At 43.9% G+C, this 27,765-nt stretch overlaps 1 protein-coding gene across 1 annotated transcript in view; it reads right to left on the reverse strand.

Moving 5' to 3' along the window:
- ACY3 (aminoacylase 3) overlaps positions 1–27,765 on the reverse strand; it is a 288,102-nt gene that overhangs the window by 110,905 nt on the left and 149,432 nt on the right. The window contains exons 4-5 of the mRNA XM_056531150.1: positions 26,855–26,948; positions 19,306–19,413 (exon numbers count right to left, since the gene is read on the reverse strand). Of these exons, the coding sequence (XP_056387125.1) occupies positions 19,306–19,413; positions 26,855–26,948 (202 nt within the window). The remainder of the gene's footprint in view (positions 1–19,305; positions 19,414–26,854; positions 26,949–27,765) is intronic.

Raw genomic sequence — 27,765 nt, forward strand, 5'->3', positions numbered from 1 at the left:
TGAGTCTCTTATCAGTTTTAAGGGGAGATTCATCTTCAGCCAGTATATTCCCTCGAAGCGGGCACAGTATGGAGTGAAGCTCTATAAACTTTGTGAGAGTACCTCCGGGTACACTTACAAGTTTAAAGTATATGAGGGACGAGATTCCCGTATTGAACACCCAGATTGTTCTCCCACTCTGGGTGTTAGCGGGAAAATCTTTTGGGACCTTGTGCACCCATTGCTGGATAAGGGTTACAACGTGTACGTGGACAACTTTTATACCAGCATCCCTCTTTTCACATCCCTTGCCGCCAGATCCACGTCTGATTGTGGGACTGTGCGGAAGAACCAGAGAGGCCTCCCTATAAATTTGATCCAGACACCTATTCCCAAGGGTGAGTCCCGTGCCCTTACCCATGAAAACCTGTTGCTGGTCAGGTATAAGGATAAGAGGGATGTCCTTATGCTGACCACAATTCATGGTAACGACAGCTCACCTGTCCCTGTGCGAGGTACCACAACAACGGTCCTCAAGCCTGATTGTATTCTGTACTACAATCGGTTTATGGGGGGAGTTGATCTTTCTGATCAAGTCCTCAAGCCATACATGGCCATGCGGAAAACTTGGATATGGTACAAAAAAAGTTGCAGTCTACTTGATACAGGTTGCCATGTACAACTCTTTTGTACTGTACCAGAACACTGGAAACACAGGGGCATTCCTTCAGTTCCAAGAAGTCCTAAAGGCCCTGATCTTTGACGACCGGGATAGAACAGGTCAGACTTCCTAAGGAACTGAAGTTACAGGTGCCAGGATGGTCCCAGGCCAACACTTTCCAGGTGAAGTCCCCCACACTGTAAAGAAGGGACGAACCCATAAAAGATGCAGAGTGTGTTACAAGAGGGGGATACAGAAGGATACCATCACTCAGTGTAACACTTGCCCCGATCATCCGGGCCTCACATGGAACACTACATTTTCCCTCTTCATTTTAATTTTCCATAATTTGACCCCAATGTACCAAGTTCAGAGTACATTCCAAGTTTTAAACCCCATAAAACCACTAAATTGTCCCAAAAACTCTTTTATTAAAAAAAAATCTGATAAGACCTCTGGGGGTATTTTTTCCAAAAATGGGTCATGGGCCACTGAGTTACTATCATCGGGGACTTTTTTATTTTGCCTCAAATGCGCAGCGCTCTCTCTCCACCTGAGCAGGGTGCGCATTTGAGGCAACATGTTAGGGACGGCCACACACATCACATTTCCAGAATGATGATTCAGAGCATAGGGTTTGGGGTGGGCATATTTTTTAGTTTTGGCTATGCTCTGGGTCATCATTCTAGGAACATAACCTGTTTTATAATTTTATGTCCCACTGTACCCCATTTTAGTTATTTAGTGTACCCCAGTTATTTACCCCATGTAATGCCCCTTGAGGGGGGGTCCAACTGTTCTGGCTCCATAGGCAGCTATACATAAGCTCAAGGACCCTGACCTCGCTCCTGCTCCTCCAAAACCTGGTATGCACCCTCAGAGCTGCTAACATCCAGATATGAGGTATGTCCTTACTCCAAATAAATGTATCAACAAATTTACAATGTCATTTTCTCCTTTTGCCACTTGTGTAAATGAAAAATTTGGGGTAACCCCAGCATTTTAGTGTGAAAAACCAAATTTTTCCTTTTTACATCCCACTTAATGAACATTTATCAAACACCTGGGGGCAGGGGCGTAGCTAGAAACCCCAGGGCCCTGGTGCGAAAAATTGCCCTTAGGGTACAGTGTCACCCATCATCACTGCAGAACTTACAAGTGATTACAGATCTGATGGGACAGTCAGGAGAATACACAGTGATATCAGTGACTACAGCTCTGATATCAGTGACCTGAGTGACGTCTTCTCTGTTGTCTTTTCTTTTCTTCCTCATCTGTTCCAGACGTCAGGACATCTTCCAGCTCCATCTTCTCTGCAGAGTCTGAAATCCAGACACCATTGGCTCCACACTTTGTCAGTACATTTCCATCCTCTGTATGAAGACAATAATCATTATAATTGTTAGGATTCGGCTGGCTGGAGGTGGATCCTCTGTGTCAGAGAGGGATTGTCGTGGACCGTATCGGTGGACCGGTTCTAAGTTGCTACTGGTATTCACCAGAGCCCGCCGCAAAGCGGGATGGTCTTGCTGCGGCGGTAGCAACCAGGTCGTATCCACCGGTAACGGCTCAACCTCTCTGACTGCTGAGACAGGCGCGGTACAAAAGGACAAGGCAAGAGCAAGGTCGGACATAGCAGAAGGTGAGGGCAGGCAGCAAGGGTCGTAGTCAGGGGCAACAGCAGAAGGTCTGGAACACAGGCTTGGGACATACACTAAACGCTTTCTCTGGCACAAGGCAGTGAAGGGGAAGTGAGGTTATATGAGCAGGGAGCAGGTGGAGGCTAATTAGACTGATTGGGCCAGGCTCCAATCATTGGTGCACTGGCCCTTTAAATCTTAGAGAGCTGGCATGCGCGCGCCCTAGAGAGCGGAGCCGCGCGCGCCAGAACGCCAGGGACCGGGACAGGTAAGTGGCTTGGGATGCGATTCGCGAGCGGGCGACCGGGGCGTTGCAGAGAGAAGAACGCCATGAGCGCTCCGGGGAGGAGCAGGGACCCGGAGCGCTCGGCGTAACAGTACCCCCCCCCTTAGGTCTCCCCCTCTTTTTGTCTCCTTGTCCCTTCAAATGAGACGAGAACATAGGGGGCGACTCTTGAGCTTCCTTCCGGAGAATAGAGAAGTCCTGGGAAGCAACATCAGCGGCAGGCAATCCAGAAGAAGTGGGAATGGGGAGGGGGGCAGAGGGTGAAGCTTGTCACGGGGCAGAGTGTTACCAGGAAGGGGGCTATGAGGAGCAGATGTAAGGCATCGTTTGTGACAAGCAGGACCCCAATTCTTGATCTCCCCGGTGGTCCAGTCAAGGGTGGGAGAATGACGTTGGAGCCATGGCAGACCAAGGAGGACTTCAGAGGTGCAGTTGGGCAGGACAAAAAATTCTATTTTCTCGTGATGCAGTCCAATGCTCATAAGCAGGGGTTCTGTGCGGTAACGCACAGTGCAGTCCAATTTCACTCCATTGACCGAAGAAATGTAGAGCGGCTTGACGAGACGGGTCACCGGGATGCAGAACCTATTAACCAAAGAGGCCAGAATAAAATTTCCAGCAGAACCAGAGTCCAAGAAGGCCACAGCTGAGAAGGAGGAGTTGGCAGAAGGAGCAATCCGCACGGGCAGAGTGAGACGTGGAGAAGCAGAATTCACACCAAGGGACGCCACTCCCATTTGATCAGGTCGTATCCACCGGTAACGGCTCAACCTGTCTGACTGCTGAGACAGGCGCGGTACAAAAGGACAAGGCAAGAGCAAGGTCGGACGTAGCAGAAGGTCAGGGCAGGCAGCAAGGGTCGTAGTCAGGGGCAACAGCAGAAGGTCTGGAACACAGGCTTGGGACATACACTAAACGCTTTCTCTGGCACAAGGCAGTGAAGGGGAAGTGAGGTTATATGAGCAGGGAGCAGGTGGAGGCTAATTAGACTGATTGGGCCAGGCACCAATCATTGGTGCACTGGCCCTTTAAATCTTAGAGAGCTGGCGCGCGCACCCTAGAGAGAGGAGCCGCGCGCCAGAACGTGACAGCCGGGGACCGGGACAGGTAAGTGGCTTGGGATGCGATTCGTGAGCCGGCGAGTCCCGCTATGCGAATCGAATCCCCGTTGTGAATGTCCGTGCAGCGCTCCCAGTCAGCGGGTCTGACCGGGGCGCTGCAGAGAGAAGAACGCCGTGAGCGCTCCGGGGAGGAGCAGGGACCCGGAGCGCTCGGCGTAACAATAATTCTGCTAAATACTTTACCCCCTGAATATAATACTGCCAAATACTGCATCCCCTGAATATAAAACTATCATCCACTGTGCCTCATGCATATAATACTGCCACCTACTGTACCCCCTGAATATAATACTGCCACACACTGTACCCCCTGAATATAATACTGCCTCCTACTGTACCCCCTGAATATAATATTGCCACACACTGTACCCCTGAATATAATACTTCCACACACTGTATCCCCTCAATATAAAACTACCATCCACTGTACCACCTGCATATAATACTGCCACCACTGTACCCCCTGAATATAAAACTACCATCCACTGTACCACCTGCATATAATACTGCCACCACTGTACCCCCTGAATATAATACTGCAACCTACTTAACCCCCTGAATATAATACTTCCACCTACTGTACCCCCTGAATATAATACTGCCTCCTACTGTACCCCCTGAATATAATACTGCCTCCTACTGTACCCCCTGAATATAATACTGCCTCCTACTGTACCCCTGAATATAATACTGCCACCCACTGTACCCCTGAATATAACACTGCCAACTACTGTACCCCCTGAATATAACACTGCCAACTACTGTACCTCCTGAATATAATACTGCCTCCTACTGTACCCCCTGAATACTGCCTCCTACTGTACCCCCTGAATATAATACTGCCACCCACTGTACCCCCTAATTATAATACTGCCACATACAGTACATACACACACATACATAATACATACATACACACACATATCATACACACTATGAATGATGTGTGTATGAATGATAGATGTGTGTCAACAAAATGTATGTATGATGTGTGGAGATGTATTCTGTGGGGGGGGGGGGTCTGGAGGCGGCGGGTGTATGTATGATATGTGTGACACATATCATACATACACCTGTCGCCTCCAGATCCCCCCCACAGAAAACATCTCCACACATCATACATACATCTTGTTTACACACATCTATCATTCATACACACATCATTCATACATCATACATACAGTACATACACACACATCATTCATACATCATACATAAAGTACATACAGTACATATACACATCATTCATACATCATACATACAGTACATACACACATCATTCATACATCATACATAAAGTACATACACACATCATACATGCACACACATCAGCAAAATCTGCTAAAGAAAATATGCAGCAAAAATACGCACATGTGAACGCACCCTTAGGGTAGGGTCACATGTAACAGATCAATAGTGTTACTCTGCTGATCCGTCAACGACTTGACCCTATAGTGTGCCTCTAGCTGTTTCCCCCCTTGTCGTGCTTACAGCAGCAATCTGCCACTACACAATGTCCCAGAGTACACAGCATGTGCCCACGGTGACTCGCAGGCCCCTGTGTGGCTTGTTAGTGGCAGATTGCTGTTGTGAGCAGCACACAGGTGGGAAAACAGCAGGAGGCACTCTATAGAGTCAAATCATCGGCGGATCAGCAGACATGTAACCCTACTCTAATGTTAATCTGTACAGGATGATTTATGATAAGAGAGGTTTCTACAAAATATTATTTTTTTTTCTCTAACTTCCAGGAATACTCCAGGATGCAAAAATGTTCAGACTGCCGGCAGTAAAATAATAAATATATATACGCACCAGGGGAGCGGCCTCCGCCGCAATCCTTTTCCTGGTTGCCGGTGGTCGGTGAGTCACACTGCCGCTCAGCCTATCTCTGGCCGAGGCAGGACTTCTGGCCAAGGCAGGACTTAAGCCTCACCAACCACCGGATACCAGGAAAAAGATCGCAGCGGAGGCCGCTCCCCTGGAGGCACCAGGGGAGCAACAACAGGTATGCATATTTATTATTATACTGTCGGCAGTCTGAATGAAAATTTTTGCATCATGGAGTACTCCTTTAAGATATTTACTGTAAGCTAGTGTTTTCCAACCATGGTGTCTCCAGCTGTTGTAAAACTACAACTCCCAGCATGCCCAGACAACCTTTGGCTGTCCAGGCATGCTGAGAGTTGTAGTTTTACAACAGCTGGAGGCACCATGGTTGGAAAACACTGGCTTCTAAGATCAGAGGATGTCACTATGCGCAACTACTATGAAGTGAGCACCCTCCCCCTGTCCTCCTCCATGTTCCTTTTCCAACCCCCCTCCCCCATCTGTCCTCCATGTTCCTTTCCCCCCCTCTGTCATAGTCCATGCCAGTGTTTCCCAACCAGGGTGCCTCCAGCTGTGGCCAAACTACAACTCCCAGCATGCCCAGGGAGTTGTAGTTTGGCCACAGCTGAAGGCACCCTGGTTGGAAAACACTGCTCCTTGCTCTTCTAGCCAGCAAACCCTCCCCCCACCACTCTCACCTCTGACCCTCCGTCATTGTTTTCCAGCCTCGTCCTCCTCCTCGCCTTGCGGGGAGGATGCACCATCTCTAGGCGGCGGTGGGATGTCCTCGTCCACCTGCGGAGCTGGGGCAGGGACCGTGACGTCAGGTACGTGCTTCCGACGTCTGCTGCTCTTAAAGCGGCAGTGTCCCTTCCCCCAGCCGATGTTACTTGGGGCCGGGGGACCGGACTAAATGAGGCCCCCCTTCAGCACCACCAGAGAAGGGGGTCTCCCGGGGAGCAGAACTGCCAGGGAGGTTTTCTTTTTTGTAAATATGGCAAGGGGGCGTAGGGGCCCTGTTGCCATGGCAACCGTTGCGACCTCTATAGCTACGCCACTGCCTGGGGGTGTTAAGACTCACCGTACCCCTTGTTACATTCCTTGAGGGGTGTAGTGTCCAACATAGTATGCTGTGTGTTTTTTTTTTTTGTTTTTTTTTTGCTGTTCTGGCACAATAGGGGCTTCCTAAATGCGACATGCCCCCCCCCCCCCCATTTCAGCAAAATTAGAAAATGTGACTCCTTCTCTTCTGAGCATTGTAGTTAGCCCGCAGTGCACTTGACGTCCACATATGGGGTATTTCCATACTCATAAGAGATGGGGTTACAAATTTTGGTGGGCATTTTCTCCTATTACCCCTCGTAAAAAAGTAAAATTTGGGGGAACACTAGCAAGCATTTTAGTGAAAAAAAAATTCATTTACACACGAAACTTTAACCCCTTAAGGACGCAGGACGTAAATGTACGTCCTGGTGCGGTGGTACTTAACGCACCAGGACGTACATTTACGTCCTGTGCATAACCGCGGGCATCGGAGCGATGCCCGTGTCATGCGCAGCTGATCCCGGCTGCTGATCGCAGCCAGGGACCCGCCGGCAATGGCCGACGCCCGCGATCTCGTGGGCGTCCGCCATTAACCCCTCAGGTGCCGGGATCAATACAGATCCCGGCATCTGCGGCAGTGCGCGATTTGAATGAATGATCGGATCGCCCGCAGCGCTGCTGCGGGGATCCGATAATTCAGAACGCCGCACAGAGGTCCCCTCACCTTCCTCCGTCCGGCTTCCGGCGTCTCCTGCTCTGGTCTGTGATCGAGCAGACCAGAGCAGAAGATGACCGAAAACACTGATCTGTTCTATGTCCTATACATAGAACAGATCAGTATTAGCAATCATGGTATTGCTATGAATAGTCCCCTATGGGGACTATTCAAGTGTAAAAAAAAATGTAAAAGTAAAAAAAAAAAGTGAAAAATCCCCTCCCCCAATAAAAAAGTAAAACGTCCGTTTTTTCCTATTTTACCCCCAAAAAGCGTAAAAAATTTTTTTAGAGACATATTTGGTATCGCCGCGTGCGTAAATGTCCGAACTATTAAAATAAAATGTTAATGATCCCGTACGGTGAACGGCGTGAACGAAAAAAAAAAAAGTCCAAAATTCCTACTTTTTTAATACATTTTATTTTAAAAAAATTATAAAAAATGTATTAAAAGTTTTTTATATGCAAATGTGGAATAAAAAAAAAGTACAGATCATGGCGCAAAAAATGAGCCCCCATACCGCCGCTTATACGGAAAAATAAAAAAGTTAGAGGTCATCAAAATAAAGGGATTATAAATGTACTAATTTGGTCAAAAAGTTTGTGATTTTTTTAAGCGCAACAATAATAGAAAAGTATGTGATAAGGGGTATCATTTTAATCATATTGACCCTCAGAATAAAGAACACACGTCATTTTTACCATAAATTGTACGGCGTGAAAACGAAACCTTCCAAAATTAGCAAAATTGCGTTTTTCGTTTTAATTTCCCCACAAAAATAGTGTTTTTTGGTTGCGCCATACATTTTATGATATAATGAGTTATGTCATTACAAAGGACAACTGGTCGCGCAAAAAACAAGCCCTCATACTAGTCTGTGTATGAAAATATAAAGGAGTTATGATTTTTAGAAGGCGAGGAGGAAAAAATGAAAACGTAAAAATTAAATTGTCTGAGTCCTTAAGGGGTTAATGAAAAGTCATCAAACACGTGTGGGGTGTTAAGGCTCACTGTACCCCTTGTTACGTTCCTTGGGGGGTGTAGTTTCCAAAGTAGTATGCCATGTGGGGGGGGGGGATTGCACTATAGGGGCTTCCTAAATGTGACATGCCCCCCAAAAACTATTTCAGAAAAACTCACTCTCCAAAATCCCATTGTTGCTCCTTCCCTTCTGAGCTCTCTACTGTGCCCGCCGAGCACTTAACATACACATATGAGGTATTTACTTTCTCAAGAGAAATTGGGTTCAAAATTTTGAGACGATTTTTTCCTTTTACCCCTTGTAAAAATTCCAAAACTGGGTCTACAATAACATGCGAGTGTGAAAAATGAAGATTTTGAATTTTCTCCTTCACATACTTTGAGGGGTGCAGGTTTTATAATTGGGGCCCAGTCGCCATGGCAACCGTTGCGACCTCTATAGCTACGCCACTGCCTGGGGGTGTTAAGACTCACCGTACCCCTTGTTACGTTCCTTGAGGGGTGTAGTTTCCAACATAGTATGCTGTGTGTTTTTTTTTTTTGCTGTTCTGGAACAATAGGGGCTTCCTAAATGCCCCCCCATTTCAGCAAAATTTGAAAATGTGACCCCTTCTGAGCATTGTAGTGCGCCCGCAGTGCACTTGACTTCCACATATGGGGTATTTCCATACTCATAAGAGATGGGGTTACAAATTTTGGTGGGCATTTTCTCCTATTACCCCTTGTAAAAATTTGGGGGAACACCAGCATTTTAGTGAAAAAAAAATTCATTTACACATGAAACTTTAATGAAAAGTCGTCAAACACCTGTGGGGTGTTAAAGCTCACTGTACCCCTTGTTACGTTCCTTGAGGAGTGTAGTTTCCAAAATAGTATGCTATGTGTTTTTTCTTGCTGTCCTGGCACCAGAGGGGCTTCCTAAATGGGACATGCCCCCCCTCCCAAAAAAAAAAACCAAAAACATTTCAGCAAAATTTGCTTTCCAAAAGCCTAATGTGAATCCTTTTCTTCTGATCATTGTAGTTCGCCTGCAATGCACTTGACGTCCACACGTGGGGTATTTCCATACTCAGAAGAGATGGGGTTACACATTTTGGGGGGGCATTACCCCATGTAAAAAAGTAAAATTTGGGGGAAAACCAGCATTTTAGTGAACAAAAAAAATAATTAATTTACACATCCAACTTTAACGAAAAGTCGTCAAACACCTGTGGGGTGTTAAAGCTCACTGTACCCCTTGTTACATTCCTTAAGGGGTGTAGTTTCCAAAATAGTATGCCATGTGGAGTTTTTTTTTTTTTTTTTTTTGCTGTCCTGGCACCATAGGGGCTTCCTAATTGTGACATGCCCCCCTCCCAAAACCATTTCAGCAAAATTTGCTTTCCAAAATCAAAATGTGACTCCTGCTCTTCTGAGCATTGTAGTGCGCCAGCAGAGCACTTGACGTCCACACATGGGGTATTTCCATGATCAGAAGAGATAGGGTTACAAATTTTGCTGGCAGTTTCTCCTATTACCTCTTGTAAAAAAAGTAAAATTTGGGGGAAAACCAGCATTTTAATAAAAAAAGAAAAAATTATTTACACATTCAACTTTAACAAAAGTCATCAAACACCTGTGGGGTGTTAAGGCTTACTGTACCCCATGTTACGTTCCTTGGGGGGTGTAGTTTCCAAAGTTGTATGCTATGGGGGGGGGGTTGGTGTCCTAGCACCATAGGGGCTTCCTAAATGTGACATGCCCCCCAAAAACTATTTCAGAAAAACTCACTCTCCAAAATCCCATTGTTGCTCCTTCCCTTCTGAGCTCTCTACTGTGCCCGCCGAGCACTTAACATACACATATGAGGTATTTACTTTCTCAAGAGAAATTGGGTTCAAAATTTTGAGACGATTTTTTCCTTTTACCCCTTGTAAAAATTCCAAAACTGGGTCTACAATAACATGCGAGTGTGAAAAATGAAGATTTTGAATTTTCTCCTTCACATACTTTGAGGGGTGCAGGTTTTATAATTGGGGCCCAGTCGCCATGGCAACCGTTGCGACCTCTATAGCTACGCCACTGCCTGGGGGTGTTAAGACTCACCGTACCCCTTGTTACGTTCCTTGAGGGGTGTAGTTTCCAACATAGTATGCTGTGTGTTTTTTTTTTTTTTTTTTGCTGTTCTGGAACAATAGGGGCTTCCTAAATGCCCCCCCATTTCAGCAAAATTTGAAAATGTGACCCCTTCTGAGCATTGTAGTGCGCCCGCAGTGCACTTGACTTCCACATATGGGGTATTTCCATACTCATAAGAGATGGGGTTACAAATTTTGGTGGGCATTTTCTCCTATTACCCCTTGTAAAAATTTGGGGGAACACCAGCATTTTAGTGAAAAAAATAATTCATTTACACATGAAACTTTAATGAAAAGTCGTCAAACACCTGTGGGGTGTTAAAGCTCACTGTACCCCTTGTTACGTTCCTTGAGGAGTGTAGTTTCCAAAATAGTATGCTATGTGTTTTTTCTTGCTGTCCTGGCACCAGAGGGGCTTCCTAAATGGGACATGCCCCCCCTCCCAAAAAAAAACCAAAAACATTTCAGCAAAATTTGCTTTCCAAAAGCCTAATGTGAATCCTTTTCTTCTGATCATCGTAGTTCGCCTGCAATGCACTTGACGTCCACACGTGGGGTATTTCCATACTCAGAAGAGATGGGGTTACACATTTTGGGGGGGCATTACCCCATGTAAAAAAAGTAAAATTTGGGGGAAAACCAGCATTTTAGTGAACAAAAAAAATAAATAAATTTACACATCCAACTTTAACGAAAAGTCGTCAAACACCTGTGGGGTGTTAAAGCTCACTGTACCCCTTGTTACATTCCTTAAGGGGTGTAGTTTCCAAAATAGTATGCCATGTGGAGTTTTTTTTTTTTTTTTTGCTGTCCTGGCACCATAGGGGCTTCCTAATTGTGACATGTCCCCCTCCCAAAACCATTTCAGCAAAATTTGCTTTCCAAAATCAAAATGTGACTCCTGTTCTTCTGAGCATTGTAGTGCGCCAGCAGAGCACTTGACGTCCACACATGGGGTATTTCCATGATCAGAAGAGATAGGGTTACAAATTTTGCTGGCAGATTTTGCTGGCAGTTTCTCCTATTACCTCTTGTAAAAAAAGTAAAATTTGGGGGAAAACCAGCATTTTAATAAAAAGAGAAAAAATTATTTACACATTCAACTTTAACAAAAGTCATCAAACACCTGTGGGGTGTTAAGGCTTACTGTACCCCATGTTACGTTCCTTGGGGGGTGTAGTTTCCAAAGTAGTATGCCATGGGGGGGGGGTTGGTGTCCTAGCACCATAGGGGCTTCCTAAATGTGACATGCCCCCCAAAAACAATTTCAGAAAAACTCACTCTCCAAAATCCCATTGTTGCTCCTTCCCTTCTGAGCTCTCTACTGTGCCCGCCGAGCACTTAACATACACATATGAGGTATTTACTTTCTCAAGAGAAATTGGGTTCAAAATTTTGAGACGATTTTTTCCTTTTACCCCTTGTAAAAATTCCAAAACTGGGTCTATAATAACATGCGAGTGTGAAAAATGAAGATTTTGAATTTTCTCCTTCACATACTTTGAGGGGTGCAGGTTTTATAATTGGGGCCCAGTCGCCATGGCAACCGTTGCGACCTCTATAGCTACGCCACTGCCTGGGGGTGTTAAGACTCACCGTACCCCTTGTTACGTTCCTTGAGGGGTGTAGTTTCCAACATAGTATGCTGTGTGTTTTTTTTTTTTTTTTTTGCTGTTCTGGAACAATAGGGGCTTCCTAAATGCCCCCCCATTTCAGCAAAATTTGAAAATGTGACCCCTTCTGAGCATTGTAGTGCGCCCACAGTGCACTTGACTTCCACATATGGGGTATTTCCATACTCATAAGAGATGGGGTTACAAATTTTGGTGGGCATTTTCTCCTATTACCCCATGTAAAAATTTGGGGGAACACCAGCATTTTAGTGAAAAAAAAATTCATTTACACATGAAACTTTAATGAAAAGTCGTCAAACACCTGTGGGGTGTTAAAGCTCACTATACCCCTTGTTACGTTCCTTGAGGAGTGTAGTTTCCAAAATAGTATGCTATGTGTTTTTTCTTGCTGTCCTGGCACCATAGGGGCTTCCTAATTGTGACATGTCCCCCTCCCAAAACCATTTCAGCAAAATTTGCTTTCCAAAATCAAAATGTGACTCCTGTTCTTCTGAGCATTGTAGTGCGCCAGCAGAGCACTTGACGTCCACACATGGGGTATTTCCATGATCAGAAGAGATAGGGTTACAAATTTTGCTGGCAGATTTTGCTGGCAGTTTCTCCTATTACCTCTTGTAAAAAAAGTAAAATTTGGGGGAAAACCAGCATTTTAATAAAAAAAGAAAAAAATTATTTACACATTCAACTTTAACAAAAGTCATCAAACACCTGTGGGGTGTTAAGGCTTACTGTACCCCATGTTACGTTCCTTGGGGGGTGTAGTTTCCAAAGTAGTATGCCATGGGGGGGGGGGGGTTGGTGTCCTAGCACCATAGGGGCTTCCTAAATGTGACATGCCCCCCAAAAACTATTTCAGAAAAACTCACTCTCCAAAATCCCATTGTTGCTCCTTCCCTTCTGAGCTCTCTACTGTGCCCGCCGAGCACTTAACATACACATATGAGGTATTTACTTTCTCAAGAGAAATTGGGTTCAAAATTTTGAGACGATTTTTTCCTTTTACCCCTTGTAAAAATTCCAAAACTGGGTCTACAATAACATGCGAGTGTGAAAAATGAAGATTTTGAATTTTCTCCTTCACATACTTTGAGGGGTGCAGGTTTTATAATTGGGGCCCAGTCGCCATGGCAACCGTTGCGACCTCTATAGCTACGCCACTGCCTGGGGGTGTTAAGACTCACCGTACCCCTTGTTACGTTCCTTGAGGGGTGTAGTTTCCAACATAGTATGCTGTGTGTTTTTTTTTTTTTTTTGCTGTTCTGGAACAATAGGGGCTTCCTAAATGCCCCCCCATTTCAGCAAAATTTGAAAATGTGACCCCTTCTGAGCATTGTAGTGTGCCCGCAGTGCACTTGACTTCCACATATGGGGTATTTCCATACTCATAAGAGATGGGGTTACAAATTTTGGTGGGCATTTTCTCCTATTACCCCTTGTAAAAATTTGGGGGAACACCAGCATTTTAGTGAAAAAAAAATTCATTTACACATGAAACTTTAATGAAAAGTCGTCAAACACCTGTGGGGTGTTAAAGCTCACTGTACCCCTTGTTACGTTCCTTGAGGAGTGTAGTTTCCAAAATAGTATGCTATGTGTTTTTTCTTGCTGTCCTGGCACCAGAAGGGCTTCCTAAATGGGACATGCCCCCCCTCCCAAAAAAAAACCAAAAACATTTCAGCAAAATTTGCTTTCCAAAAGCCTAATGTGAATCCTTTTCTTCTGATCATTGTAGTTCGCCTGCAATGCACTTGACGTCCACACGTGGGGTATTTCCATACTCAGAAGAGATGGGGTTACACATTTTGGGGGGGCATTACCCCATGTAAAAAAGTAAAATTTGGGGGAAAACCAGCATTTTAGTGAACAAAAAAAAAAAATTAATTTACACATCCAACTTTAACGAAAAGTCGTCAAACACCTGTGGGGTGTTAAAGCTCACTGTACCCCTTGTTACATTCCTTAAGGGGTGTAGTTTCCAAAATAGTATGCCATGTGGAGTTTTTTTTTTTTTTTTGCTGTCCTGGCACCATAGGGGCTTCCTTATTGTGACATGCCCCCCTCCCAAAACCATTTCAGCAAAATTTGCTTTCCAAAATCAAAATGTGACTCCTGCTCTTCTGAGCATTGTAGTGCGCCAGCAGAGCACTTGACGTCCACACATGGGGTATTTCCATGATCAGAAGAGATAGGGTTACAAATTTTGCTGGCAGTTTCTCCTATTACCTCTTGTAAAAAAAGTAAAATTTGGGGGAAAACCAGCATTTTAATAAAAAGAGAAAAAATTATTTACACATTCAACTTTAACAAAAGTCATCAAACACCTGTGGGGTGTTAAGGCTTACTGTACCCCATGTTACGTTCCTTGGGGGGTGTAGTTTCCAAAGTAGTATGCCATGGGGGGGGGGGTGGTGTCCTAGCACCATAGGGGCTTCCTAAATGTGACATGCCCCCCAAAAACTATTTCAGAAAAACTCACTCTCCAAAATCCCATTGTTGCTCCTTCCCTTCTGAGCTCTCTACTGTGCCCGCCGAGCACTTAACATACACATATGAGGTATTTACTTTCTCAAGAGAAATTGGGTTCAAAATTTTGAGACGATTTTTTCTTTTTACCCCTTGTAAAAATTCCAAAACTGGGTCTACAATAACATGCAAGTGTGAAAAATGAAGATTTTGAATTTTCTCCTTCACATACTTTGAGGGGTGCAGGTTTTACAATTGGGTCATTTATGGGGCATTTCTAATAAGAAAGCCTTTCAAATCCACTTCAAAACTGAACTGGTCCCTGAAAAATTCAGATTTTGAACATTTTGTGGAAAATTGCTGCTATAATTTGAAGCCCTCTGATGTTTTCCAAAAGTAAAAACATGGCAACTTTATGATGCCATCATAAAGTAGACATATAGTATTTGTGAATCAAAATATAATTTATTTGGAATGTCTATTTTCCTTACAAGCACAGAGCTTCAAAGTGAAAAAATGCTAAATGTTCAATTTTTTCATAACATGGAATTTTTCACCAAGAAATTATGCAAGTATTGACAGTGGTCTGATGTGTCAAAAACGCTCTGGTCCTACAGTGAAAATTGGCCTGGTCCTTAAGGGGTTAATGACCTTGTAGAGGGGTTGAATAGTAAAGTAGCAATCTTTGCAGATGATACTAAACTCTGTAAAGCTGTAAACACTATAGAGGACAGTGCACTGTTACAAATGGATCTGGATAGATTGGAGGTTTGGGCTGGGAAATGGCAGATGAGGTTCAACACCGATAAATGTAAGGTAATGCACATGGGGAAGATAAATCCGGGCTGGGATTATATATTAAATGGGAAAACACTTGGGACGACTGACGTGGAAAACTTAGCTGTAGTGATCAGTGTCAGGCAGCTGCTGCCAAGGCAAATAAAATCATGGGGTGCATCAATAGGGGGTATAGATGCTCACGACAAGGAAATAATTCTACCGCTGTAAAAATCACTAGTCAGACCACACATAGAATACTGTGCACAGTACTGGGCACCAGTGTACAAGAAAGATATAGTGGAGCTGGAGAGGGTTCAAAGACGGGCAAGCAGAGTAATACGGGGAATGGAAGGACTACAGTTCCCAGAAAGATTATCAGAATTAGGGTTATTTAGCTTTGAAAAAAGAAGGCTTAGGGGGCACCTAATAAGTATGTATAAATACATCAGGGGCAGTACAGAGATCTCTACAATTATCTATTTATACCCAGGACTGTATCTATAACAAGAGGGCATCCTCTACGTCTAGACAAAAGAAGGTTTCTACACCAGCACAGATGGGGGTTCTTTACTGTAAGAGCAGTGAGACTGTGGAATTCTCTGCCAGAGGAGGTGGTCATGGTGAACTCTGTAAAAGAATGTAAAAGTGGTCTGGATGCATTTTTGGAGAATGATAACATTACAGGTTATGGATTCTAGATTTATATCAACTCAGTAGGGACTCATTAGGGTTATAGGTTGAACTTGATTGACTTGTCTTTTTTTGACCTTACGAACTATGTTACTATGTTACAACTCCCAGCATGCCCAGACAACCAATGGCTGTCTGGGCATGCTGGGAGTTTATTTATTTTATTTTATTTATTTATATAGCGCCTACAGATTCCGCAGGAGTTGTAGTTTTGCTACAATTGGAGGGTCACACTTTGGCAACCACTGGTCTGCTGCCTGACCCTAGCTTTTTATGGGATGCAGGGTTGTTTTTGTACTTTTTGTGGGGTGTTTGCATTCCATGCCACCAGCGAATGTTCTGCACTGTGTGGCCGGACCATACCCCATGTACAGACTGCGCTGATTGCTGATCAGTGAATTATTACTGATCAGCACTTTTTTTGGGTATAGTCATTTTTTGTGCTCTTTTTTGGGGGAAATTTATGGTCCAGACACACAGAGCAGAACAGTCGCTGGTGGCCCGGACCACAAACACCCACAAAAAAGCACAAAAAAAAAAACCTGCACTCAATAAAAGTGCTGATCAGTAATAATTCACTGATCAGCAATCAGCGCAGTCTTCACATGGGGTACGGTACGGCACAGTGCAGAACAGTCACTGGTGGCATGGACTACATATGCTCCCCAAAAAGTGCAAAAAAACACAAAAAAAACCTGCACCACAAAAAAGCCTACAGTAAACGTTAAAAGCACTACACTACACTACACACTGAAAGAAAGTGAAAACACTACATTTACATACACACACAACCCCGTATAAAATATAAATACCCTCATAGGCGTTTCGGTGGAGGAGGCATACGCCATGCGCTTGCCTCCGACACCAAGACCGCCAATGAGGGAGAGGAGAAAGACCCCAAATTTTTTCTCCTCCCCCTCATCATCATCATCCAGTAATGATGAGCCCCCCAGAAGGTGGCACCACAGGGCAATGCGAGTAGAGGCCCCCATACTAGTGACCCTGTCCCCTATACAATTCCCCCTGTCTACTCATATATGTGACCTCGCCTGGACCCCAATCCGGGATGACCGAGCCACTGATTTCTGGTTTTTTTGGCCGCCCAGGAATCCAAATTGACCCCACAGTCCTCATTGAAATGGACTTTACGGAGACCACAGTAAGCATAGACATGTCTATTATTTCTGCAAAAAGGCATTGCCGTTTATGAGACAGCGCACTTCAAAGCACTCATAGCGCCGGCATGTTCTGCCAGCGGTCCGCTGGAAATTGTCCGTGCAGACATTCCACCGTCTGAATGTCTGCCCTTATGCAAATCACTAATTTAGGCCTCAAATGCGCATGGAGCTCTCTCACTCTGAAGCCCTTTCATATTTCAATGCAACAATTTAGGACCATATATGGAGTATTTCTGTACTCAGGAAAAATTGTGTTACAAATTTATGGGGGCATTTTCTCCTTTTACCACTTCTGAAAATGAAAAAAATTGGGGCTACACCATCATGTTCATTTAAAAAAAATTATTTTTCATTTTCAAAAGAGATAAAGGAGAAAAAGCCCCCAAAAATAAGTAATGCAATTTCTCCCAAGTACGGAAATACCCCATATGTGGGCGTAAAGTGCTCTGTGGGCGCACAATGTGGCTCAGGAGTGAGAGAGCACCTTGCACATTTGAGGTCTAAATTGGGGATTTGCACAGGGGTGGCTGATCGTACCAGAGGTTCTGACATAAACACTACAAAAAAAAAACATGTGACCCCATTTTGGAAACTACACCTCTCACGGAATGTAATAAGGAGCATTTACACCCCACAAGTGCCTGGCAGATTTTTGGAATAGTGGTCCGTGAAAATGAAAAATAAAATTTTTCATTTGCACAGCCCACTGTTCCAAAAATCTCTCAAAAGTCAGTGGGGTTTAATTGCTCTCTGCACCCCTTGTTACATTCCACGAGGGGTGTAGTTTCCAAAATGGGGTTACATATGGGGGGGTCCACTGTTCTGACTCCATGGCCCCGACTTCAACTCCAGATGAGCCTTGTTGTGCGCCCGCAGAGCACTTTACATCCACATATGGGGTATTTCCATATTCAAAAGTAATGGCATTACAAATTTTGGGAGGCTTTTCCCCCTATTACTCCTTGTGAAAAGAAAAAATTTGTGGTAACACCAACATTTTTGTGAAAAAAATCTAATTCTTCATTTTCACTTCCAACTTTAATGAAAATTCGTCAAACACCAATGGGGCATTAAGGCTCACTGTACCCCTTGTTACGTTCCTTGAGGGGTGTAGTTTCCCAAATATGTGCCATGTGGCAGTTTTTTTTTTTTTCTGTTCTGGCACCATTTGGGCTTACTAAATGCAACATGCCCCCCAAAAACCATTTGGCAAAATTCTCTCTCCAAAATCCCAAAGAGTCTCCTTCGCTTCTGAGCCCTGTAGTGCCTATGCAGAGCACTTTACATCCAGATATGGGGTATTTCCTTACTCAAGTGAAAGTGGGTTAAAAATTTTGGGAGGCTTTTTCTCCTTTTAAATGAAAAAAAAATAGGGCTACAAGAACATGTTACTGCAAAAAATTGAGATTTTGATTTTTCTCCTCCACTTTGCTGCTATTCCTGTGAAACACCTAAAGGGTTAACAAATTTTCTGAATGTCATTTTGAATACTTTGAGGGGGTCCAGTTTCTATAATGGGGTAATTTATGGGGGATTTCTCACAGAAAGGCCCCTCCAATCCACTTCAAACTGAACTGGTCCAAGAAAAATGCAGATTTTTTTAAATTAAATGTTTTTTTTTGGGGGGGGGGGGTGGATGGGGGGTTGCAGCATATCTTATAGAGAAATGAGGGATGTCATTACAAAGCACAATTGGTCCCACAATAAGCAAGCCCTCACATTGGTCTGTAGATGAAGAAATGGAAGTTCTAGCTATTAAAAGAATATGAGTACCAAGTGAAAAGCCAATCTGTCAGCTCTATTTGTTGCTAACAGCTGCATACACCATTGGATAACTGCTGGGATATAAAAGCAAAACTTGCCTTCCTGAAGCTGACAGTGTTTACTAAACTAATAGAAAATTTATTTTTATTTCTCTTCCAAGTGACAAGGAGGCAGTAGCAAGCCGCTCAAGTGCCACACAGTCTGTCACACCTCCTTTCTCCTTTCCTCACGTCCCAGCCCCTTATTGACTTATTTACAGTGCTCTGTCACCTTAGCATTTGGTTAAGAAATAAAATGGAAATTTTATAGGTTTTGAAAGATACAGTCTCCTTTTATACAACTATCAAACTGTGTCTGCAGCTCTTATCAGCTGTGAAATGCCACTAATATAATGAAATACCTCTTTAATTCCTCATACAAACCTTGATTCAACTGATTGACGAAGTCCAAAGTAACTTTAACAAGTGTCTTCATATTTTGCAGTATATCAGCTCTGGCAACCCCCTGTGGCTGAGGGCCTAGTTCAAAACCTGAAATGACAGAGATAGTTATTAGCATAACCACAAAGCAGATGCATGATTCTAATACTAGAAGGAAAGAAGAGCTTCCTTGAACCTTTTAGTTCTTCTTGCTATTATACCAGGGTCAGGATGTGAAGTAGCTGTGGAGTCAGAGCCGTATCTCATAGCTTCGGGGCCCGATGCAAAGTCTGCAAAAGGGCCACATATGCCAAATATTGTACTTCTCTCTTATGGGGCAGATGTGCTTTAGGGTCCCCTTAGGCACCAGGGCCCCAGTGCGACTGCTACCTCTATAGCTACGACCCTGTGTGGAGTTATGATTTAGTCACACAGTGAACTAGACTTCAAAGAAATGCATAGTCTCTGACCTCTCCTTTCCTCTCTCTTCTTCCTATTAGATTTTATGTTGAATTCAATAAACTGACAGCCTAGGAGTGAAAATCTAGACATGTCATATGAAATGGGAGTGTTTTAATACAATGTCCAGATAGAACAATTCTTTAGTCCAAGTATGTCACTCTCTGAGCACTGTTTGGCACTATATAGTTTTATGCGGTGCAGTTTGTCATGTGGCATTTGACAAAGCATGATACAAAAGGTACACAGAGCCCCAGCATTATTACTATTATCTGTGCACTGTATGTGGCTACCGAAGGTGTATGATGAGAGTAATAGGCCCTATGGCTTGTGTTGCGTAGTGTTCTGTCTCAGCATCGGTTGTACCTGCCACAAGCTTCTTGTAGACCCAGTCTGTAAGGATGTGTGCAGCAGGTTGAATGATCACTTTAACAAATAGCTTACTCAATGAATAAAGACTCCAGAGGTGTTTTGCAATGATTCTTTATGCTTCAAGTTAGCAAAGGTATAAACACAGGGGCTTTTCCATAGGTAAATTTCCAATGAAGTTACACAGCTCCCACACTCTGCAGTCTCTATGGTAACAACTAAACAAATTGGAGTTACAACAGGAAATGGGGGTGGGAGTGTCAGGATCTGGACTGGTATGCGGGGAGGACACGGGTGGTGGATCCTCTGTGCCAGAGAGGCGATGGCGTGGGCCATACCAGGGGAACAGAATCTAAGGGATTACTGGTTTTCACCAGAGCCCGCCGCAAAGTGGGATGGACTTGCTGCGGCAGCTAACCCCCAGGTCGTACCACCCGGTAGCGACTCAACCCCTCTGGCAGCTGAGACTGGCGCAGGACACAAGGACAAGGCAAGGCAAGGTCAGATGTAGCAGAAGGTCAGTACAGGTGGCAACGGTTCGTAGTCAGGGGCAACGGCAAGGGTCTGGATACACAGGCAAATGCTCACAAAAACGCTTTCACTGGCGCTAGGCAACAAGATCCGGCAAGGACAGGAAGGGAAAGTGGGGTTTTATAGTGTTTAACAGTGATTGGGCCAGGCACCAATTAATGGTGCACTGGTCCTTTAAATTTGAGAGAGCCAGCACGCACGTGCCCTAGAGAGCGGGGCCGTGCCCGCCGGGAGGACACAGCAGGCAGAGGGAGGTAAGTAGAACGGCATGCGACCCGCGGGCGGACTTGTGCCACCACGCGGATAGCATCCCCGCCAGCAGCACTGTAGCAGCGCTCCCGGTAAGAGGGACAGACTGGGGCGCTGCAGGAGGACACACGCCGTGAGCGCTCCGGGTCCCACATCCTTCCCGTAGCGCTCGGCATTACAGTACCACCCTCACTTTGGTCTCCCCCTCTTTTTGGATCCTAGGAACTTACGAATTAGTTCTTTATCGAGAATATTGGCCTCAGGCTCCCAGGACCTCTCCTCAGGACCGCAATTCTCCCAATTGACCAAAAAGAATTTTTTACCTCTGACGGTTTTGGATGCCAGAATTTCTTTTACAGCAAAGATGTCGGAAGAACCAGAGACAGGGGTAGGGACCACAACCTTGGGAGAATAACGGTTAAAAACAACAGGCTTGAGTAGAGAAACATGGAAAGAGTCAGGAATACGGAGAGAGGGGGAAAGATGAAGTTGGTAAGAGACAGGGTTAACTTGTTTTTTTACTTTGAAAGGGCCTAAAAATCGGGGGCCCAACTTGTAACTGGGTACACGGAATCGAATGTACTTAGCAGAAAGCCATGCCTTGTCACCAGGGGAAAATACAGGAGGAACCCTTCTCTTTTTGTCAGCATGTCTCTTCATACGAGATGAGACCAGTAGAAGCGACTTTTGAGCCTCACGCCAGATAGAAGAAAAATCTTGCGTCAATTCATCCACGGCAGGAACCCCAGAGGAAGTGGGGATGGGGAGGGGGGAAGCGAGTGATGGCCGTACACCACAAAAAATGGGGATTTGGGAGAAGACTCAGAGTTTTTAAAATTGTAAGAAAATTCAGCCCAGGGCAGAAGGTCGACCCAATCATCTTGGCGAGAGGAGACAAAATGTTGCAGGTAGTCACCAAGTATCTGATTCACTCTCTCCACTTGACCGTTGGATTGAGGATGGTAAGCAGAAGAAAAATTTAGTTTGATTTTTAATTGACTACAGAGTGCCTCTGTCTGAGACAATGTGTGTGGGAAGCCCGTGGAGGCGAAAAATATGAAGAAAAAATTGTTTCGCCAATTGTGGCGCAGAAGGAAGACCCGGCAGAGGGACAAAATGAGCCATTTTAGAAAAACGATCAACGACCACCCAGATGACCGTATTATTGCGAGATGGTGGCAGATCGGTGATGAAATCCATAGCAATATGGGACCATGGCTGTTCAGGTACAGGTAAAGGAAGGAGGAGACCTGCCAGCTTCTGGCGTGGAGTCTTGTCACGGGCACAGGTTGTACAAGCCCGAACAAAATCAGTCACATCCTTCTCCAAGGAAGGCCACCAATAGTGTCTGGAAATCAACTGCACAGACTTCTTGACCCCAGCATGTCCGGCCAAATGAGAAGAGTGACCCCATTTAAGAATTTTGAGGCGAAGGCGTGGAGATACAAAGGTCTTCCCTGGAGGAACTTGCACAAGAGTGGTTGGAGCGGAGGAGATCAGACACTCAGGAGGTATTATCTGCTGTGGAGGGGCTTCAGATTCGGAGACATCGGTGGAACGTGATAGTGCGTCAGCTCTGACGTTCTTGTCGGCTGGACGAAAATGAATTTCAAAATTGAAGCGGGCAAAAAAACAATGTCCATCTAGCTTGGCGAGGATTTAATTGCTGGGCAGTCTGAAGATACGATACATTTTTATGATCCATGTAAATGATGATGGGATGCAGGGTCCCCTCCAAAAGATGTCTCCACTCTTCAAATGGCCAAAAGTTCACGATCTCCTATGGAATAATTTTTCTCTGCAGGAGAGAAAGTCTTGCAGAAAAAAACGCAAGTGAGATTTTTTCCAGTAGCGTTTTTTTTTAGTTAAAACGGCACTGGCACCGGCACCGACAGAAAAAGCATCCACTTCGAGAATAAAAGGCTTCGAGGGATCAGGCCTGGACAGAACAGGAGCAGAAGCGAAGGCAGCCTTGAGATGGTTAAAGGCCTCCTACGCCATTGGTGGCCAGGACCTCGGGTTCGCTTCTTTCTTGGTCAATGCTACAATAGGTGCAACGATGGTGGAGAAGTGGGGAATAAATTGACGATAGTAGTTAGCGAACCCGAGGAAACGTTGGATAGCTCGCAGTCCAGAGGGGCGTGGCCAATCCAGAACCGCAGAAAGCTTGTCAGGGTCCATTTGAAGGCCTTGACTGGACACAATGTATCCCTGGAAAGGTCGACTGCTGCGTTCAAAGAGACATTTTTCAATCTTAGCATAAAGATGTTTTTTGCGTAGGCACTGTAACACCTGACGGACATGGAGGTGATGTTCCTCATATTCGGAAGAAAAAATAAGAATGTCATCCAGATAGACTACTACACAGGTACAGTGGCCCAGTTGAGGGTAGGTGCGTGACGCTGGAGCCAGGGCAAGCCAAGAAGAATTTCAGAGGTACAATTTCAGAGGTGGCCGCTGGAATACTGGTGCCAATTGGGGAAGACGACGTGTCCGAACTGGTTCGCGTTCTTGGCAAAACGCACATCGATATGAGTGGACAAGAGAATGAGCTCATTCAGAGAAGATGGAGGATCTCGTGCAGTGAGAGCATCCTTAACTCTACAGGAAAGTTCCTTTTTAAAAGTAGCACACAGGGCCTCATCATTCCAGGCCAATTCGGAGGCTAGAGTGCGGAACTGGACCGCATAGTCACAAACAGTAGAGTCCCGATGGTGGAGGTTCAGTAGTGCGGTTTCGGCCGAGGAGGCCCGTGCAGGCTCTTCAAAGACACTGCAGAATTCCGAAAGAAAGGCTTGCAGATTGGAGGACACTGGATCATTTCTGTCACAGAGAGGAGTGGCCCAGGCCAGGGCTTTCCCGGAAAGAAGACTGACCATAAATGCTACCTTGGCACGCTCTGTCGAGAACTGGTCAGCCCTAAGTTCCAAATGCTTAGAACATTGGGTCACAAACCCCCTGCCCCCCCCTTCGTACTCGTACGTCGGCAGAGACAGACGTACTGTAGCTTGGAGCCAAAAGAAGATACAGAAGTTGAAGTCACCAGAGCAGCCACTGGAGCAGGTGGAGGCTGCTGCGGCTGTTGAGCGGAGAGGAGCTGCTGCATCATTGCGGATAGCTGATTCAGCTGTTGCAGTTGTTGCTCAATCTGCAGAGATTGTTGTGCCACTATGGCAGAAAGATCTGCCACATTCGGCAGATGCACCTTGGCAGGATCCATGGCCGGATCTTACTGCAACGGCTGGTGGTGTGGATCCGCTGGACATGTGTGGACGAAGGTGTGAGCCGCACCAGGGAGCGGAGTCTAAGGAGACGCTAGTTTTCACAAGAGCCCGCCGCAAAGTGGGATAAGCTTGCTGCAGCAGGCAGCTCCCAGGTCGCTACCCCTGGCACGACTCGTCCACTAAGGAAGCCGAGGTGATGCGTGGCACAGAAGGGAGAGATGTACTCTGAGTTGCTGACAGGCAGGTAGGTCTGGGAAGGCAGCAAGGTACAGTGGTCAGAAAACGTAGCAAGAGAGCTGGTACACGGAATAGCAGATACTAACAGGAATGCTTTCTCTCAGGCAATAAGGCACAAAGATTTGGCAGGGAACAGGAGGAAGTGCAGGTTTAAAAATCTCTGCGGCCTAGGAGACGGGTATGAGCGCCGGGTACCAGGGAGGACGGAGGAAGCAGGAAGATGGCGGGGCAGGTGAGAAAATTTCCCATAGAGAACTCATAGATACCAATCTGTAAGATTGACACCACTTAAAGGCATTTTATAGGGGATTTTTAAAGTTTTTTTTTGTTTATTATTTTTTATGACATATTTATGCATTTTCGTTACTTTGTATACTTTATACTAAATTAACTAAATAGGAGTCACTAGGGCCATGCAACAGCTCAGTTTTTGTACATTTTTTAATAATTAAATATTTACCTATTACTGTTGTTAATATTTTACATACTTTATTACTTTATCGTCTAATCACTCCTCTTGCCTTCATTTTTCTATATTTTCATCCGTCCTTTCCTTTCTCTTTCTTTTTTCTCTCTCCCCCCCCCCTTTCCAAGACATCACTTTATATTTGATTATTGTATTAGATACCCTAATACCCCATTTAGATAGAACTTGAGGACTGTACTCTTTTTCACATATCATTTACAAATCTGTTTAACTTTCTGGAACCAGTTGAATTGAAAAAAAAAGAGTGATGGTGTGAGTGAAATTCTGGAAAGAAGGCAGTGATCTGTAGCATAACATACTAGCACTCTGATGTGTATGTGTATGTAAGACTTTTCAGGACTAAAGTTTTGCCATCAATGAATATTTGGACATTAATCAACCAACACGTGCCTATTTGTTGTATTGTTTGTTTAGTTTATATTTAATTTTTTTATATTTTTGTCCTTATGTTCTTTGCCTTTTCTTTCTAAACATAGGCATATTTTAAAAGATTGAATGTATGAATAAACGTTTTTAGATATCAGACACAGGTATGGTCCATATATAACATCAGGGTTCACATCAGCATTTTCACCTTCGTTGTTCATCTACATTAAAGAAATGAGCAACGGAGATAAAAAATAAATAAAAAAAATGTAACAGATCCCATTCATGTCAATGGGCATTTTTTAATATCTGATGTTATTGTACTTTGTATTTCATTTGCTTTATTTTTGTGCCGGGAAAAGACAGGCATGCATGATTTTTTCAGTCATAAATAACGGATGTAGTAATTAGTAAGGGATATTCCAGGAATTTTTTTTTATTTGACTTTGCTTCAAATTTTACTTTATTAAAAGCAGTACAATAATAGAAAAACATGTAAACTTAGGTACCATTGTACTGACCCACAGAATAAAGAGAACATACATTTACTTAAAGTGCACTACACAAAAATGGAACCTCCCAAAAGTTGCCAAATTGCAGTTTTGTTTTCAATTTACTGCCACAAATAATAATTTTCTGTTGGCCGTACATCTTAAAGGGGTTATCCAGCATAAGGTGATTTTAGTACGTACCTGGCAGACAGTAATGGACATGCTTAGGAAGGATCTGTGCTTGTCTTGGGGCTAAATGGCTATGCTGTGAGATTACCATAATACTGTGGCTAGCTGTTTGTGAACTTGAATTTCCTGTTTGACTGTTCTTTTTTTGACTACAATTCCCATGATACCATTTTCCTTCTTCCCACACATAAGCCACCCCACCCATTGAAACATAAATGAGCTGCAGACCTGTGGTTTTCAATCAGAGAGCCTCCAGCTGTTGCATTACTTGCAGATTGATCCCTCCACCCATTTAAGCAGACAACCTCCCTGTCATCAGCTGACAAGTGAGTAAGGTCTCGACCGCATTGCAAGCTGGGAAAAATCCGACACAGCAGTCATTTTGTATGCTGTTAAAAATAAATATTGGGATGAAAATCACATAAGAATTGTGAGAAAACCGTCACACACAGGTAAAAACACTATATTTTGAACTACACTAACTTTACAGCCCCTGTAGCATAGTCAAATAAAAAAAAATCCTGGATTACATTTATTTACCTAAAGATGTGCCTGTTCTTTATTTTTATTTATTTACTTATTTTATTTTTATTTTATTTATATGTATTTGTTCTTCTTTGTTTTGGAATTTTTTGAAAAATAAACAGTTATTTAAGAAAAAAAAAAAATCCTGGAATACCCCTTTAAGATAAAATGAAAGGTGTCATTACAAAGTACAATTGGTCACAGAAAAACAAGCCCTAATATTGGTCTGTGGATAAAGAACTAAAAGAGTTATGGTTCTTATAAGCAAGGGAAAAAAATTAAAAAGCAAAGATTAAAAAAAATGTCTGTGTCCTCAAGGCTAAAATGGGGTTAAGTGTTTTAGCAGGAAAGCCTTTTCTAATTGCACACCTAGACTGGATAATACATTTTTAAATATGCCTAAAAATATGATTATATGTACTTACCAATACCAGCTTTACCAACAGAAGTCAGATCATACAATTCTGATCCTGGTTCAGTGTACACATATATTTGTGGGTCAAAGCTGGGAAGATGGGTCTGAAAATAAGTATATTATACATTTCAGAAAGTTCATGTCAATTTCTGCCCATCTACTATTTTATAGCTGACAATTCTATAGTTAGAGGTATATATGTACACATCTATTGTGGACAATCCATCATGGAAATAACATAAAACATAATGGGGGTTATTTACTAATGTGTTTCTGATTTTTTTTGTCGGGTTTTGCGGCTGAACTAAGGTGCACGTCATGTGAGCCAAAATTTGCGACCCAAAAAAAACCTTCAAACCCGACCATCACTCCATTTCCCCCAAAAATAAACCATGAAAAAGGGGCATGTCCACCCGGGGAAAGGGGTGTGTCTCAGACAAGAAAGAATGTTAATCGCCAAAAGTGGCATGTCCATGACATATTTACTAAGGTTTCCACAAAATAGGTGGTGGATTTGAGCTCTGAAAAACCTAGAATTGTTGTAAAAAAAGAAAAAAAGAAAAACGTAAGGAAAAATTTGTAAGTACCGTGAAAAAAAAAAACACAGAAAACTACACTTTACTCTTTGTAAATTAACCCCAATGTGTCCCTTATCATATGGACTCTATGGAATAATTACCAAAACTTTAAAGGTGTACTTTTAATAAATTTTTCACATCAACTGGTGCCAAAAGTTAAACTGATTTGTAAATTATAGTACAAGAAGATGAAAAAAGTTGGCAGACTCACCAGCACTAATTTTCAGGGTGGCTTCTTTATTGTATACTCCCATATAAAACATTGTGCAGAGGGGGAGGAAGGATCGCAGTGGGGGGTATTCACTGTCAGGCGACAGAGTCTGTTTCACTCGATATTCAAACT

The sequence above is a fragment of the Hyla sarda genome, chromosome 7 (assembly GCF_029499605.1).
Source record: "Hyla sarda isolate aHylSar1 chromosome 7, aHylSar1.hap1, whole genome shotgun sequence".
Taxonomy (NCBI): Eukaryota; Metazoa; Chordata; class Amphibia; order Anura; family Hylidae; genus Hyla; species Hyla sarda.